General features: G+C 58.4%; 2 protein-coding genes across 2 annotated transcripts; one reads left to right on the forward strand and one right to left on the reverse strand.

The window, feature by feature from the left end:
• Positions 1 to 657: 657 nt before the first annotated feature.
• Positions 658 to 9175, forward strand: ITPKA (inositol-trisphosphate 3-kinase A). The gene is made up of 7 exons (XM_057723800.1): positions 658 to 1151; positions 7027 to 7123; positions 7206 to 7422; positions 7562 to 7766; positions 8006 to 8107; positions 8406 to 8477; positions 8581 to 9175. The coding sequence occupies exons 1-7, from the start codon at positions 663 to 665 to the stop codon at positions 8782 to 8784; spliced, it is 1386 nt and encodes a 461-aa protein (XP_057579783.1). The 5' UTR covers positions 658 to 662; the 3' UTR covers positions 8785 to 9175.
• Positions 9176 to 9637: 462 nt separating this feature from the next.
• LTK (leukocyte receptor tyrosine kinase) lies at positions 9638 to 14312 on the reverse strand. Its single transcript, XM_057720792.1, is given in 13 exon segments — positions 9638 to 9877; positions 9980 to 9999; positions 10002 to 10069; positions 10145 to 10279; positions 10515 to 10681; positions 11081 to 11181; positions 12303 to 12444; positions 12667 to 12773; positions 12776 to 12809; positions 12937 to 12977; positions 12980 to 13086; positions 13532 to 13635; positions 14292 to 14312. Coding segments are annotated over 13 exon segments (1287 nt in total).
• Positions 14313 to 14930: the final 618 nt, after the last annotated feature.

The raw sequence follows: 14930 nt of genomic DNA on the forward strand, positions 1-14930 counted from the left end.
AAAACGTGGAGAGATCCAGGCCCCGCCCCCGACCTTGTATTCTGCCAGCCGGGAAGTGGGGAGCTGGGGGAAGGAGGGCGAGAAGCCTCAGCTCGTTCCCAAGACAGAGTCCCCACTTGGGCACACGCCCTGGGGTGGGGCTTCTTTGGGAAGTCGAAGGCCTCGAACACCGTGCCGAAGAGGCCGCAGGCAAAGAAAAGCCCAGGATGGATGGAACGCGGAAAGGAGCCCGAGGGACTGGGTGAGTGACCAAGAGCTGGACCAGCTTCTCCCCTGTGGGGGTCAGGGCCCTTGGAGTTGCCGGGAGGAACCCCCTGGGGAGGCAGCACTGCCTGGGGCGGAGCAGTCCTCCGATCTTCTCGAGGGTGGGCACTGAGAGGCCGTAAGAGCCAGGCCCGGGTTTTATGTGTATCCGGGAGGTCTGGGCTTCCCGGCCACCCGGAGGAGCAACGGGGAGCCTTCCCGGCTGGGCAAGAGCCCAAGGAGGCCCGCGCTTTCTCTGAAAGTGAAAGGAGTGGGCGGGGGGCGCGGCCGAGGCGGGGCCCGGGCGGGCGGCCGCGCAGGCTCCGCCTCGGGGCAGTCTCAAGCCGGGGGCGCCCAGCGTCTCCAGTACCCGCCGCGCCGCGGGCTAGTGGGCTCCGCGGCGGCTCTGCTACTGGGAAATGACCCTGCCCGGGGGCCCGACGGGCATGGCGCGGCGGGGAGGCGCGGGGCCCTGCAGCCCCGGGCTGGAGCGGGCCCCGCGCCGGAGTGTCGGGGAGCTGCGCCTGCTTTTCGAGGCGCGCTGCGCCGCGGTCGCTGCCGCCGCCGCCGCAGGGGACCCCCGGGCCCGCGGGGCCAAGCGGCGGGGGGGACAGGTCCCCAACGGGCTTCCGCGGGTTCCCCCTGCCCCGGTGATCCCGCGGCTGACTGTGACGGCCGAGGAACCGGACGTGCCCCCGGCCAGCCCCGGGCCGCCAGAGCCCGAGGGTGGCTGGCTCCCGGCCGCGGGCTCGTCGCACCTGCAGCAGCCGCGCCGCCTCTCCACCTCGTCGCTCTCCTCCACTGGCTCCTCGTCGCTGCCCGAGGACTCGGAGGACGATCTCCTGAGCGACAGCGAGAGCCGGAGCCGCGGCAACGTGCAGCTGGAAGCGGGCGAGGACGCGGGTCAGGTACGGGCCGCGGGGGCGGGGCCGGCGCGGGGCGCGGGGCGCGGGGGCTGCGAGCGGAGACCTGCTTGGAGCTCTCTGCGAAAGCGCGCCCGCCCTGAGCCCCCTCCCGGGAGGGTCCGATTCTTTAGGAGCGGCAGGGAGGTCTGAGGGGGGCTCCGGGCCGACCCCTCACCGTGACAGTTTTCTCCCGGGCTCCGCAGGCGAGTCGCGGCCCGGGCCCGGGGGCGTCTAAGAAAGGAGGCTGCGACCGGCCACGGAGACCGGGTGGGGCGGGGGAGAGCGTGACTTGCCGGCTGCGAGCCGGTTGCAGGGATCGGAGGGGATGAGCGTGGCCCCACGAACTCTCGGAGAGAGGGGCGAGCGAGTCTCCCTCTCTGCCTCCCGCGCCGCGGCCCCACCCCCGCGGTTGCCAGGGTTTCGCTCTCCTGAGTGGGAGTGGAGCCGCGCTCCAGGCTCTGCTCGCGAGCCGCCGCCGTCTGCTCCCGGCGCCCGCACCAGGCGTGGACTCGGGCGAGGGAGGGGCGCGGGACCCGGAGCTCTGGCAGGGGGCGCCACGCGGCCCTCCTCCGCTTTACTGTTCCTAATTCCGCCCCGAGAGGAGGTAAACTGAGGCGAAAAGGGTGGGACCCGCCTGCTAATCTCCGCCTCTGTAGCCTGGATGTTCTGGGGCCGGGTTTGACCCTCGGATAACCCAGCCTAGGGTGCGGTGAAGTCATTCCCAGTGCCTGCCCCTCAGGCATGTGCCGCGCCCAGGATAGCAGTCTTGTCCCCCCTCGTTTTAACCAAGGCCAAATACTTTAAATAACTATCCGCGATCAACGCGAAGGAGTTGCTCTAGATCCACGTTATGCAAGTGTCCCTGGAGTGGAGAGAGAGGCGAAGGGCGCCCCGCAGGCTCTGGTGGCTCCGGGCCTGCCGAGAAGGGCGGTGAGAGCCGCGGACGCGCGCCGGGGTTGCCGCGGCCTGCTGAGCCTGGGCTCCCCCCACGCTCGGATTGGACGAGGCGCAGGAGTCGCTGTAATGACTCGCGGTGGCTCTGTGACTCAGTTACCCCTGAGACTTACATTTACCCAGAGGGCGGCGTGATTTGTAAAGTGACACAAGAGGAAAAAGGAAAAAGTCTCATAGAGCAGGAACACACCCTGCCACGAGGTGTAGGGTGCGGGCGGTCCCTCTCTCCTCCCCTGGGGTAGGGGTACCCCTGACCCTTGATCATTCCTGGTGTAACCCTGGCCCCTGAAAGGAGGCGGGTGCCGCCCAGAGGTTTCTAAGGCGGTGATGTGGGAAAGTGAGAGGACTCCTCCCTCCCCACCTCCGAAAATCCGGAGCAGTAGCTGTGTGCCCACCGCTCCCCGGCTCAAGTCCCTGACAGCTGAGAAACGGGAGCTGGAGGAAGGGCGCCAAGAGGGCAGCCCCAGCTTCACTCTTCCTCCCCAAGGCGAAGGAGGTACAGCGGCCCAGCACTGCATACAACGTAGGCAGGCCAGCTGGAGTCAAGACTCCGGGGACCAGTCACAGCTGTGCCCTGGGCGTCTTCGGCCGGCCTCTCCCACCCTGGGCCTCGAAGGAGCTGGAGCAGATGGCCGTTGAGGGCCCTTCCAGCTCCAAGGCTTCGAGTCCCAGGCCTTCCCAACCCCCCGCCCGCCGGGGCCTCCCCGAAGGCAAACAGCCACGGCGGCTGCAGATAAGCCAGAGGCTGTTGACAGAGGCAGCCTGCGTCCGCGTGGAAGGGCCCGGTTCGGACTTTGCCTCGCAGCCAGGCCGGGAGCGGCACAGTGAGCCCGCCCTGGCTGCCTTTAGGGATTCCCCAGGCAGGAAGCAGAGCCCATTGGCTGACTGTGAAGGATGCACCTGGGAGATGGGTACTGCGGCAGCGCTCTGCAGCTCCCAGCTCGCCAGCCCCTTACAACTCAGGCCTGGGTGGATAACAGGAATAGAGGGGAGCCTCTGTCCGGCTTGTACATCCTTCGCCTTCTCTTCCTAGGAGCCGTGCACAGTCTTCCCAGATCCTGGAGCTGGGCTCCCCCCAAGGTAGTTGGGACTGCGCAACCCGCCTCCCTCCTGGGTCCTCTCCTATGGTAGAGGGAAGAGTCCTGGACAGGGAAAACCGTACAGGCCAGGAGAGGGGTTGGTGGCCTATCCCCAAGGGCAGCTGGTATGACTGTATTCTTAGGCCTTCTCTGCCTCTTAAAACAATTTTGGGGTATCTCTAGCAGAAGAGAGGGTGTTTGACTCTTGTTCATTTGGTTCTCTTCTCTCAGTGCTCCTGGATGGGTAAAGAGACCTGGATGCGATCCTGTCCTGGACCCAGAACTCCCACACTTCACTTTTCACTAATTATAGAGCAGAATTTAGGTTAACAGACTTCCTTTTTAAAAAGCAAATGCCCCTGGGAGGGTGAAGTCGTGGGTCACTTATACCTTAGTGCAAATCATTTTATAAATTTAAACTGATTGTTCTCACCACCACCACCACCAGGAGTGCTTATTTGATAGAGTATTGGGAACATGGCGAGGGGGTTGGGCTGGTAGAGAGCTTTAGCCAGAGTCTGGATGGCTGGAGGTAGGGAGTGGAAGTCAGGAAGGGTGGGGATGAGACACCAGAGACAAAGCACAGGATCTGTTCTGGGAGAAGATACACTGAGTATCTGGTGTGATACAAGAAGCAGGAGTCCTCAGGGCTTCCAGATAGAGCTCAGATGAAGGAGGGTCTGAGGCTAGTATCCAGCTAAGCTCTGCCCAGAGAAAGATGTTCCCTGTCCAGCCCCACAGGTGAGGAATTATCAGAGGCTCCTCCTGTGACTTCACCAAAGACTCTTTCACATGGTCAGCTCTCCTGCGCTTTTTGTCCCAAGATGTCTGGGTAGCCTCTTGCTGTGAGATGTTTTCCCAGACTTCTGTGGGGGAATAATAGACTGGGCCAGAGGATGGGGTTTTAGCCCTCTTTTCAGCTAGATTTCGCTCTGTAACATAATAAATCTCCTTTCTGATATTCATACAATAAAAGCCTTACCTGCTCAAAAATATCTTCCCTGCTGTTGTTCATGTGCCAAAATCCCCCCCCATCCACCCACCCAAGAATGATTCTCCAAGAACCTTTTTGGATACATGCATCTTTATATGCATTATGTTCCCTGGAGGAGGTAGCTCCTTAAGATGGAAGATGGCAGAGTTCCATGATACTTGCATCAACTCCTTCCCTGTTTGACCCTATGCATTACTGGCAGAGGAGCTAAATCCCCTCATTACCAACCAACCTCAAGAGGTGGCTGGGAGGGCGCAGGTGACATAATGGGTGTGAAAGCCCTTTATATCCCTCATGGCTGAAACCAGCCTTAATCTTTGCTGCTCTTGGCTGATGTGATCCTCACAAAACTGGGGTGGGGAGAGTGGAGAGCTGACCCTATGTTAGCTAGCTTGGGAGCAAGTCAATGCTATGGTATCACACATCAGTCAAGTGGCAGTAGTCCAGGGCTGGAGGGTACTAAATCCTCTTCTATCAGGCCCACTTTTTACCCTGCAGCCTCACTCACTGCTCCCACATGATCCCATAAGAAAGGATGATGCCATTCTTCTATCTCACCTAACCCAAAGCTCGTTCCATCTTCTGAGGTGGCTACACAGCTAGATGTACCCTCTGATGAAGTCCACTCTGGTCCCACTGTCCCCCAAATTCTGTCAATAAGTCCCTAAAGCTGCCTGAAGCCCCACCATTAAACTCATTCCTTTGGATGAAACAAAGATGTCCAGCCAACAGAGAGGGGTCCCTCGGCAGATCTCAGGTTTCCCCAGAGATGAAAACACACCACCTTGTGGCTGCAAATTGCTTCATCTTGTACAAAACTCTTTCTCATGCAGGGTCCCATTTGACCCCTAAAGGGAGTCAGGCTGGTAGCATGGATTTTGGAACCTGCTGCGGCAATTGGAACATGAGGAGGGGGTTGAACTGGAGCTTAAGGCAGAGATTGGGAGGCTGGAAGCAGGGATGGAGGGGATGTTGCCTATCTGAACTTTGATTGCCTTCTGTAAAATGGCAATAATTAGCACCTCATGCACTTGCTGTGCATGTGTGGCAGCAGCATGTGTCTCAAACTGAGTGTGGGGGAAGAGGGTACAGGATGGTGCCACTCCACACACAGGCTCATGCATCTTCCTGGAATTTTATTTGAGGATTTGGAAGTGGGAGGGTTTTATAATAAAACTTGGATTTATTATGCAGCATAATGCAAACCTTGTATGTATTTAAAGAGTGAAAAAGGGAGTTTTGAAAGAGATGTCATGCTTCTAGTGGGCTGCTTCTGGCTACACCCCCAGATCCCTGGGGATTGGACACGTGATCACACCCTAGTGTGCCATGTAGGGACTTCAGTAGGAAAGCAGGAGCAATGCTGCCTGATGGAGATAAGTGCCTGGCATGCAGCAGGCGGTCAGTAAATTGTGGTTTGTGTTATGGCAACAGCTAGATCCAGAGGAAACAGGCTCACACAGATGAAATTCTCACTTGGGTCCACTCAGCTAGAAAGTGACAGTGCCAGGACTGGAACCAACTGTGGATTCCCCAACCAGTGCTCTGTCACTAACTCCCCAACCAGTGCTCTGTCACTAACTCCCATCTCCTCCCCATGGAAAGGGGCTTTATGGTCAGCAGCCTCCCTTGCTTAGGCCACCACCCTAGTTCTCCCTCTCCATGTTAGAGCACCCTCTGGTCAGGGAAGCTGGATTCTTGGGTTCCAGCCTTGTGGAGGCACACATGTGTAACTCCTCTAAAAGGCAGGCACCCTGGGAGGAGGCAGCAGACACACTGTTTGGATAAGCAAACCTGTACACTTCAGTGGGTAGACATCAGACTGATGAGTTTGGGGTGGGAAGAGGAAAGCTCCAGATTATGAGATGCTCTCAGGACTGGGTGGAGGTCAGATGCAATGGTCAAGAGGCAAAAGGTACACCAAAATCTACATTTCCCTCCCAGTTTCATGTAAGATGACAAAACCTCAGCTCTGCATCCCATTTTCAAAGCCCAGGTTTCTGGGTCCAGATCAGGACAAAGGGTGCCCTGGGCCTTAGTCAACTGGCGAGGAGTAAGATGGCATCCAGGGATAGCAAGAGGGCTTTGGGGAGCCCCAAGTCACTCTTTCTTCAGGCCCTACCAGGCTGGCCTCTCTGCCCTGGGCCTATGTAATGGTTTGTCTTCGTGTTTCTCTTTCTCCCTAAATGAGAGGAACCAATGATCCCAAATAAATGAAACAATAATCCAGATTTGTCTAGCTACTGTTTCATGCCAAGGAATGGGGTGGGGGGGTGGGGTATCTGTCACATTCAAGCCTCATTTACTACTCACAACAACCCTGTGAGAGTGGTTATTTCCCCATTTTACAGATGAGGAAACTGAGCTCAGAGGCTTCTCAGGCCCCAGAATATCCGGAGGCACTGGTAGAAATGCAAATTTTTGGTCCCGCCCCAGACTGCTCAGAATTTCCCTGTGGTAGACTTGAAAATCTGCATTTTTTTTTAACAAGAGTGACCATCATGTGATTCTCATGCTCACAAAAGTCCTAAAACCTCGACAGAGCAGTTTAGTCAACTGTCCATGCAGCTTTGGAGCAGCAGAACTGGGGTGCAAACGTGAGCTCTCTGACGCTAAGCCCAGGGCTCTTTTCAGCACACTGAAGAGCTGGATGTCTGTCACCTCCATGGGCTTGTCTAAAGGTCCGCCACACAGGCTCACGATAAACTTTCCCTGAGCGAATGAATGATTGAATCATCGCGCCCTAGTTGCTTACGGTAGGGTGGGGCGGGGAGAGACCGTGTTCCAGAGGAGGGAGGGCTTATGCGCTGCTGAGACGCTGACTTGCAGACCGGGACCGTGTCGCTTTCAGAAAAGCCACTGGCAGAAGATCCGGACCATGGTGAATCTGCCCGTCATGAGCCCTTTTAAGAAGCGCTATGCCTGGGTGCAGCTGGCGGGGCACACGGGTGAGCACCGCGCAGGCGCGGATGAGGTGGGCGGAGGCGGGGAGGAAGGGACTAGACAGCACTAACTAGTGGCTGCCCGCAGGGAGTTTCAAGGCCGCGGGCACTAGCGGGCTGATCCTGAAGCGCAGCTCAGAGCCAGAGCGCTACTGCCTGGCGCGGCTCATGGCGGACGCGCTGCGCGGCTGCGTGCCCGCCTTCCACGGCGTGGTGGAGCGAGATGGCGAAAGCTACCTGCAGTTGCAGGACCTCCTCGACGGCTTTGATGGGCCCTGCGTACTTGACTGCAAGATGGGCATCAGGTACGCGAGCCCTGCCGGGCAGGTGGGAACGGGTAAAGGGCCCGGGGCGGGGACCAGCGTTCTACGAGTGCCCAAGGCCGTGTTCGACGGAGTCCAGATGTGCGCCCGTTCACTCCCGCCGCTGCCTGCGCCTCCGTAGGACTTACCTGGAAGAGGAGCTGACCAAAGCCCGTGAGCGGCCCAAGCTGCGGAAGGACATGTACAAGAAGATGCTGGCCGTAGACCCTGCGGCACCCACCGAAGAGGAGCACGCACAGCGCGCAGTCACTAAGCCACGCTACATGCAGTGGCGAGAAGGCATCAGCTCCAGTACCACGCTCGGCTTCCGCATCGAGGGCATCAAGGTGAGCCAGGCCCGTATCGCTTTGCACCTCCCGGGCCCTTCCTCCGCCGCAGCCCCGCTGTGCGGTGTGCGTCCTCTATGTTGACCTCCCACCCCGACCGCCCCCAGGAAGAGGCACCCTCTGGCGCCCGTCGCGCTGTCCCTGGCATTCAATGCCCAGGGAGATACCGCTGCTCTAGCCTGATCCTCTCCCCTCGGGCGGGCACGGGGCACCTGACAATTTCTGCCCACCTCCTACAGAAAGCCGACGGCTCCTGCAGCACCGACTTCAAAACCACACGAAGCCGGGAGCAGGTGATTCGCGTCTTCGAGGAGTTTGTGCAAGGGGATGCGGAAGTGCTGGTGAGCACGGGATCCCAGAACCCTGAAGTGTTGGGGAGCCTGATACCGAGGGGTGTCCCCAGGTCAGGTCATCTGATGTAGCACCCTACCCTATGTGACCCCCATCGGAGCATTTATCGCACTGTGCTGTAATTGCTTCGCATTCCTTCCCTTCTGGGCTGCGCGCCACGTGGGGGCCTGTGCCTTGCTCACCACGGTATTTGCCAAGCCAAGCATGCATCATGGCGCTCCTCGTATTCGCAGAGGCTCAATTGGTATTTAGTTCATTTGTCCTCCTCTACTACTCTACCCTCTCCAGAGGAGGTATCTGAACCGCCTGCAGCAGATCCGGGACACCCTGGAGGTCTCTGAGTTCTTTAGGAAGCACGAGGTAAGAGGGGTAGGCTCAGGCACCAGGTCTGTGGTCTGTGAGGGAATAGGGTGGAGGGCGTCTCTGGATTAGAGCCTTGGCCTGACGGTGTGGGACTCGGCAGGTGATCGGCAGCTCGCTCCTCTTCGTGCACGATCACTACCATCGCGCCGGCGTCTGGCTCATCGATTTCGGCAAGACCACGCCCCTCCCCGACGGCCAGACCCTGGACCACCGGCGGCCCTGGGAGGAGGGCAACCGAGAGGATGGCTACTTGCTGGGGCTGGACAATCTCATTGGCATCCTGGCCAGCCTGGCAGAGAGATGAGGCTGGGCCCCTGTCTCCGCGGACCGGAGGGTATGACAGATGGACCTGCACCTGCCTCCCCGCCATGCATGCAGGAGAGAGACGGAAACCCCGCGGTGCGGGGCGGTTCATATGGTCCTATAGGGCCAGGTGCCAACCACAACGGGACACACTGCACGTGCAGGGCCTGGCCCCCATACAAGCCCCAGTGTTCCCAGAGCCATAACACTAATTTACCTGGGGAGGGAGGAGTAGATGTGGGAAAAGTGGCTTCTTCTTCAGCCCAGCTCTTCTGAGGGGGCTCCATACCTCTCCAGAGAAGCCAGATAATGAACTTTATTTCACAGGCACTAGATCTATTGGTCTGACCTCCCACACTACAGTGGACTCCACTTCCCAATAAAACTCAAAGGCTTTGACTCAGGCCTCATCCCCTCCCACCTCTGGTCCCTTCTTTCTCAGTTCTCTGGCATCCTTCACATCCACTGAGATCACTGGAGGATCTGAGAAGAGCTCTTTATTAGAGGTATCTGTAGCATTGGGGGCTGCCCAGATGGAAGACGCTAATGGAGTAAAAGCAATCTAGGGAAGGCCTTCTGCAGGACAATTCCCCACCTACACCTGGGGGATGGGGGAGTGGCTAGCCTCTGTTCCCAAATATCAAAGGCTGGGAGTGGCCACACTCTTGTCCAGGAGGCCTGAGACTGGTTTCCAGGATGGAGAGTCTAATGGTGCCAGGCCAGCCCTGAGACAGGCCCAGACATGCAGCACAGACTGCAGGGGACAGAGACACTTAGAAGCCTGGGGAGGAGTGCAGGGAGGAACTGCTACCATTTTCAATGCCAGAGTCCTCACCCTCAGGGCCCTTTGGGACTCAGGAGCCATAGCTGGGATTCCAAAGTTTCTGAGGTTGGAGACCACTGGATTTGGAGGACTTGAGGCCCAGGAGCAGCCAGGGGCCAAGGAGGCTCCCTCCCCAGCTCTTCACGCTTCCCAGACTTGGTTCCCGGGTCTGTGGAGACCTTAGGCCGCCCAGAGACAGGCTTCCCAGCCCTTCCTCCTCCAGGATGGGTCCCAGCTCCATTGGAAGGGGTGAATTCAGCACAGCAGGGTTCTGTAATGGGAGGGTAGGGGAGCAGGGGGCCACAGGATTGTTTGATGGCTTCCCTCCTGACCCCCAAGCCCAGGATGGTCAGGGAAGGTCAGGGGGGCACACCTGAGTGCAGTATTGAAGACTTCCAAGTTGCTGGCAAAACTAGGGTGACGTTCAAGCTGATGCTGCCAACACTGGGTCATGATACGGTACCTGGGGAGAGGCAGGAGTTTATGCCAGCGCATGGCTGTGAAAGACCTCCCTCCTGAGGCAACACTCCATACTCACACAGGCCCTGGACAGCCCCTGAGAGGGTCCACCCATCCCCCTCAGGCGACAAATTCCAGCACCTCCTGATTGGTGCACCCAGGTTAGGGCATGTAGCCCAGTGGGAAGATGTCCCAGAGCAGCACCCCAAAAGACCTACAACACAGTGAGGTAAGGGGGTGGGGTGGGATATAAATGTAGATGTCTAGAGGTAGTGACAGCTATCTCCCCTCCCACACTAGACCACTAGACTATGTGCTCCTTGAAGGCAGAGCCTGCACTGATGCACCTCCAACCCCCTGCCCCACACCTAACATGTTGCCAGGCACACAGCAGGCATCCTTCCCGTGCCCTGCTGCTCCTTCCAGCCCATGGCCCCAGGAGTCCAGACCTCAGACACAGGCAGGACATACCCATGCAGGTGATGTTATCCTCAGCCAGCTCCATGCCCTCTGGGCACATGCATTTGGCCAACTGGAGCTCTGCCAGCCATTAGCAGGCTTTGAAAAGGCAATAACTGCAACTGAGGTACAGTCAAATCTCCACCTCTCCATGGCTCTCCATGTCTATGACTAAAAGAACTGATATTGCAGGGTGAGGGTGGAGGACATATGAACTTTTTCCATCCTTGTGGTTGATTTTAGCCCTGGACTTTGAAACAAGGAGAAGCACCAGGCATTTAGGGTGGGTGGGAGAGCTTGGGGGACTTCTGTCAAGCCTGTATGCTTCCTTTTCTGGGATCCTTGATCTTGCATGTAGTTGAAGAGAATTCACAGCAAGAGATATTTGACAAGCAGACCAGAATGCCGCATCCTGGCATTACAACTAACAGCCCAGTTCCCAAGTATTCCTGTGCTATGCAAGACCAGGTAGTTCACAGTGCAGAGTTGGTGGCTCAGATGTGAGGGACTGAGGAAAAGGGCTAAGCTAGCTGAAAGGTGGGGGATAGGGTTCAACATCTGCCAGAGGCTGCAGGTAGAGATCTCTGTTGGGGTGTATGAAGGATACCCCATCTTCCCCATCAGTCCAGAGGATGTCAGTCTCCGAGGCATCACCCCCTGGAGACTGAAAGAGATAGAGGGTTTGGCTACAAGATGGGGGAAATGTGGGGGCACACAGCTATCTCACAGCTGGGAAGCTGGCTTATGAACAATGGGGAAGCCGGAGACTCCCAGTGGAAACCCCAGTGTGGCCTTCTCTACACTCACATTACAGTACAGGTGCTGCCAGTACATGTGGGAGCTGAGGGGCCAGGGAGGTGGGGAAGGAGTAATCAGCAGGAATCTGAAGGCCTGGCTTATGTTGGCTGGGATGGCTCTGTGTCTTTCTGAACCTCTTTAATCTCATGTCCTCAGCTATAAAACGGAAGAGGCCCAACCCACATAGTCCACTTCTGTGATAATGGAGATGATGTGTATAAAGTACTTATGAACAGTACAGCCCAGACAGACACAAAGGCTCTGTTTCTTTATAGCAGTGGTTTCCGACCTCTGGAGTGTATTAGAATCACCTAGAGGATTGACTAAAACACAGATTAACTAAAATTCAGTAGTTTGAAGGGGGCTGAAGGATTGCATTTCTAACAACTTCTTAGGTGGTGCGGATGCTCCTGGCTCAGGGACCACCACATTTTGAGAACTGCTGACTTAAACTATCCCTACCTTTCTGCCTCACTGCTCAGCTTGCTCACACAGCCAGCTCTAAGTTCCTGGGACTGCTGCAGATCAAGGACGGAACCTATTGTTTAAAGGTCCTGGATGTAAAAGAAAATCGAGGGAGTCCTGTCTGCATGTGTGATGTGCACCATTTTCACAGCTATTACTTTACCTGCTCTGACCTGGAGCGGGGCTCAACACCCTTCCCAGCTATCTTCCGAGGGACTAGGTCTGTTCCAAGGCCCTAACCTCATTTCACTCTCAGGGCCGCCCAGCTCCAACGGTGCACCTACCCCTGTAGCCGCCACCGCGGCCGCCGCCTCCCCCGAAGCCGCCGGCTGTGGCCCAGCCAAGCGTAGCCCAGGCCTCTGCGCAGCCCTGACCCCACTCCGGTCCCTCCCGCGGTGAACGGCCGGCGGGAGGAGAGGTCTAGCCGCCCCCTTCACCCACGGACAGACCGCGGGATGGTCGGCCAAGGGGATGGGGAGCACGCCCTCCTCTCCCCGCAGCCCGCGCGCCCTCACCCGCCGCCCCGCCTCTCCCGCTGCTCCCGAGCGCCGCCGAGCGGTCCTGCAGCTTTTCGGGGGCGGCCTGAGTCCGGTCTCAGGTACGCCTGACCGCCTGCTGAGGCGCCACCAGCAGCGGCTCCGGCTCGCTGGGGCGCAGCTACGCGGCAGCGGCCTTCCGGGGCGCGGCCTCCAGCCGTCGAGTGAGGATCTGCGCGCTGGGCGACGGCTCCCGCCTGGGGGGCTAAAGTAAGTAAAGGGGCTCGCAGACAGGCCCAGAGCTCCGGGGACGCCAAGGAGCTCGTGTGCGTGCGCGCCCAGGGGAAGCTATGGGACCCCAACACGGAGCGCTGGAGCGGCCCGCGCCGAGGCAAGCAAGTACCCGAAAGATGTGGTTGGCGCCCCCACCACCCCCGCCGCCTCCTGTCCAGCGTCGCAATCCCGGAATCCCTTCGATCCCATCCGTCGCCGGGTGCTCATCAGTGGAAACTTTCCCGGGCAGAAGAGCTGGCTCTCCCGGCTTCCCTGCAGATGTCAGGCGCCGGAATCGGCGGGGGCCGGGGAGGTCTGAACCCGGAGGAGCGCCCGCTCCCTCCACCCAGTCCACGCCCTGGGGTGCTTGAGCCGCCGTCCTCTCACTGGTTCCGCTTGCTCAGGGACAGGCGTCCTCTCCCTGCTGCCCCCCGAGGATGCAAGGCAGCTCCCCGCGGCCAAGGAGAATACCGCGGAGAGGAAGACTCCATGCGCCGCTGATAGGTGGTCCTTGGCACCTTTGCCGTCCGCGGCTCCACAGGCGGAGATCCTGCGGAAAGCAGGTGCTGAGTCCCCAGTCCCTTGACTATCGGTCCTCGGGCCGCCCGCCTAGGGCAGAGATTGGTGACAGAGGCAGCTCCAGAAGTTCTTATCTGAGGGACTTTAGAGGGCGATTTTGAAGGAATGGGGAGACTAGGTAGGCGCACCATAAAGTTAGATTTTACGTATTTTGAGAAGCTTAATGGAGATGGAGGGAGGCTCAAGACACCCCTGCGGCAGCCGCTGGTTAGGGACACTCCACTTGGCGGGAACAGGCTCCTGGGTATGGCTAATTTGGTGGCCACTATTGCCACCCCCCCCCCCCCCGCCCCGGCCGCCTGTCACTACGTAATACCCCAAGACGCAAAGTGGTGCGCACGTAGCCTTAATTCCCCTGACAACAGAACCTCAGATTCGCAGATCACCAACCACGTCTATTTCTGCTCCGCACTTACATATACTGGCCGGCGCCCCGCGTCCGCCACAACTGCACGCCTTTCAGAGGCCCGGTGGCTCCTACAGTCACCACCACACTGCTGCCGCTGTAGTCCCGGCCCCACTATTTGTGTTGGTGAGCAGCTAACACCCCTCCATGCCTGGAAGCAGGGAGGGAGGAAAGGGTCTTGTGCACCTGCCCTGGCCTGAGAGTCTGCCACGGTGGGAGAAGGGAGGAAGGAGCTCGCAGCTCACCTCGTGGAATTGGAAGAGGCTGGCTCAAAGCTGCTAGGCAGAGTGGTGATGCTCGGGACCCAGACGCTTGGAGCAGGAAGCAGCAAGGGCGAGGATGGGAGAAAAGGTGCCTGGGGCCCCAAGCTGGAGCAGAGAATGGCACCTGAAAGGTGATGGGGTGATGGCAGGGTTTGGAGAGGGCACAGATGTTAACAGGGTGTGGGAGATGAAGCGAAGCCTGCCCTAGCCTCTGGCAGCCACACCCCTATTCCCACCCAGCCAGGGCAAACCAGCACATGGAAGCCGGTCCCAAGCCAACTCTGGTCGCCAAAGGCCGGGTGAGGGGTGGTGTTGGTGCTCACTTTTCTCCCAAGAGCCCTTCCCAGAGGATGATTTGGGCACTGCACTGAGCTGGGTCCTACAGGTCCCCCATCTTTTTCTTGACTCAGCTGGGTGGTTCTGCCCCCAGGCAGTGCTGAGACCCCAGGGTCTGTCCCTCCTTCCCCAGCTGAGATCTGGATTCTTGGGTTTAGGCACCCACCGCACTTCTCCACCTGTGCTCCCCATGCACTGACCTAGGAGCTTTGGCTGCAAGGGTTCGAGGCCTCTACAGGAGCCCGTCTGTCTTGACTGCTGTCCCCAGGCCTAACATGATGGTTCCCTGACTGCCAAAAGGCACTTACCCTTGGATCTGAGCCACAGAAGCAGCCGGCAGGAGGGGCCTGACCCACTGCAGCCAGAGTTGCAGGCTCAGACCTTGCGACTTCGTCCAGCTGCTTGTTGGAGACCGCTGGGTCCTAAAGCCAGCCTGACTACTCCCAGTTAGGTCTCCGGGATGCAAAGGGTTCACCTCTACAATTCTGTTTCCTGTGTCAACTCTGTGCACATAACTCCTTACTGTGATTTGGTGAAAGCCTGCACCTGATGTCAGAACACCAGCATGCTAGGAATTCCCTGGTGGTCCAGTGGTTAGGACTCTGTGGTTCCACTGCAGAGGGCACCAGTTCAATCCCTGGTTGGGGAACTAAGATCCTGCATCCCTAGTCATTTGGTTTTGGTGAAGAGATCACAACTTCCCTGAGACAGTTTCTCTACCACCTGCAAAACCGTAGGAAGGGAAGTTGCTCTGTAAACCACAAAGAACCTGATAACTGACAGGGCCACACACTGTCAGGTGGTTTTGTG

This window comes from Hippopotamus amphibius, chromosome 2 (genome assembly GCF_030028045.1).
Source record: "Hippopotamus amphibius kiboko isolate mHipAmp2 chromosome 2, mHipAmp2.hap2, whole genome shotgun sequence".
Classification (NCBI taxonomy): domain Eukaryota; kingdom Metazoa; phylum Chordata; class Mammalia; order Artiodactyla; family Hippopotamidae; genus Hippopotamus; species Hippopotamus amphibius.

Bases quoted from the DNA above. Each gene is read 5' to 3' on its own strand.
- ITPKA (XM_057723800.1), top strand. From the start codon at position 663: ATGACCCTGCCCGGGGGCCCGACGGGCATGGCGCGGCGGGGAGGCGCG. The intron at 7,124-7,205 runs GTGAGCACCGCG...GGCTGCCCGCAG, and splicing joins GCAGCTGGCGGGGCACACGG to GGAGTTTCAAGGCCGCGGGC. The intron at 8,478-8,580 runs GTAAGAGGGGTA...GGGACTCGGCAG, and splicing joins AGTTCTTTAGGAAGCACGAG to GTGATCGGCAGCTCGCTCCT.